Below are 687 nucleotides of genomic sequence, written 5' to 3'. Positions count from 1 at the left end.
CCGGGGATCCGGAGGCGATTCTGTGCGGGGGTCCCCGGGTGGCCAGGGGCGGGGGGTGGTCCTCGGGTGGCTGCAGTCCGTGCGCGCTTGCGCCTGGCTAGAGCGAGCTCGGCTCCAGCCCAGTTCCCAGGAGCCCCCCGCATCCACCCAGCGCGTCCAGACAGATGACTGTCACTGGCTGCGCTTTGAAGCTCGGGGGATATTATTAACTGAAAAATCGTGACGACACCCGGGGGGTGGGGAGAGAAGGGGGCTGCGGCACAGACAAGGGGGAGGGAGAAAGGCAGAGGAGAGCGGCTTTACCCCGCCCTCTTGATTTCCATAAAAATCAGGGGAGGCGCCAAGGCTTTCGCGCCAAAAGCCACTTGCTTTTCTTCTTTGCAGAACGGAGGCTGCAAAGCTGGGAAGCCCGGGGCGTGCTCCTCCCGCCCTTTTAGACCCCCGGGCTTGCACCGGGTGCACTCTGCGGACCAGCTGCGAATCGAGCCGTGCAATGCCGCACCCAACCCGCGGGGCTGGCCATTGCTCGGCATTTAAAAAAAGAAAAAAAAATTTTCCGGAGGGCTCCGGGGGTGTTGGTTGAGGTTGCGGGGTTGGGGCGGGAGGTGGTCGGGGACAGTTCAGAGGCTCCTAACCCATCCCCCCGCTTCGACGGCGCGTGTGTGCAGCTGAGCTCGAGGCCAACGT

The 687-nt window shown here is 63.6% G+C and overlaps 1 protein-coding gene across 1 annotated transcript in view; it reads right to left on the bottom strand.

Annotated features, from left to right (window-relative positions):
* The window catches only part of MYCN (v-myc avian myelocytomatosis viral oncogene neuroblastoma derived homolog), a 5,976-nt gene extending 5,816 nt beyond the window's left edge, over positions 1-160 (bottom strand). Inside the window, 2 exon segments of the mRNA XM_010852093.1 lie at positions 3-44; positions 47-160. Coding sequence (XP_010850395.1) covers positions 3-44; positions 47-143 — 139 coding nt within the window. The 5' untranslated portion in view covers positions 144-160.
* Between the last annotated feature and the right edge of the window lie 527 nt (positions 161-687).

Source organism: Bison bison, unplaced genomic scaffold (assembly GCF_000754665.1).
Source record: "Bison bison bison isolate TAMUID 2011002044 unplaced genomic scaffold, Bison_UMD1.0 scf7180017864307, whole genome shotgun sequence".
Classification (NCBI taxonomy): domain Eukaryota; kingdom Metazoa; phylum Chordata; class Mammalia; order Artiodactyla; family Bovidae; genus Bison; species Bison bison.
The sequence above is the reverse complement of the archived record's forward strand: the minus strand, read 5'-3'. Positions and strand labels throughout refer to the sequence as shown.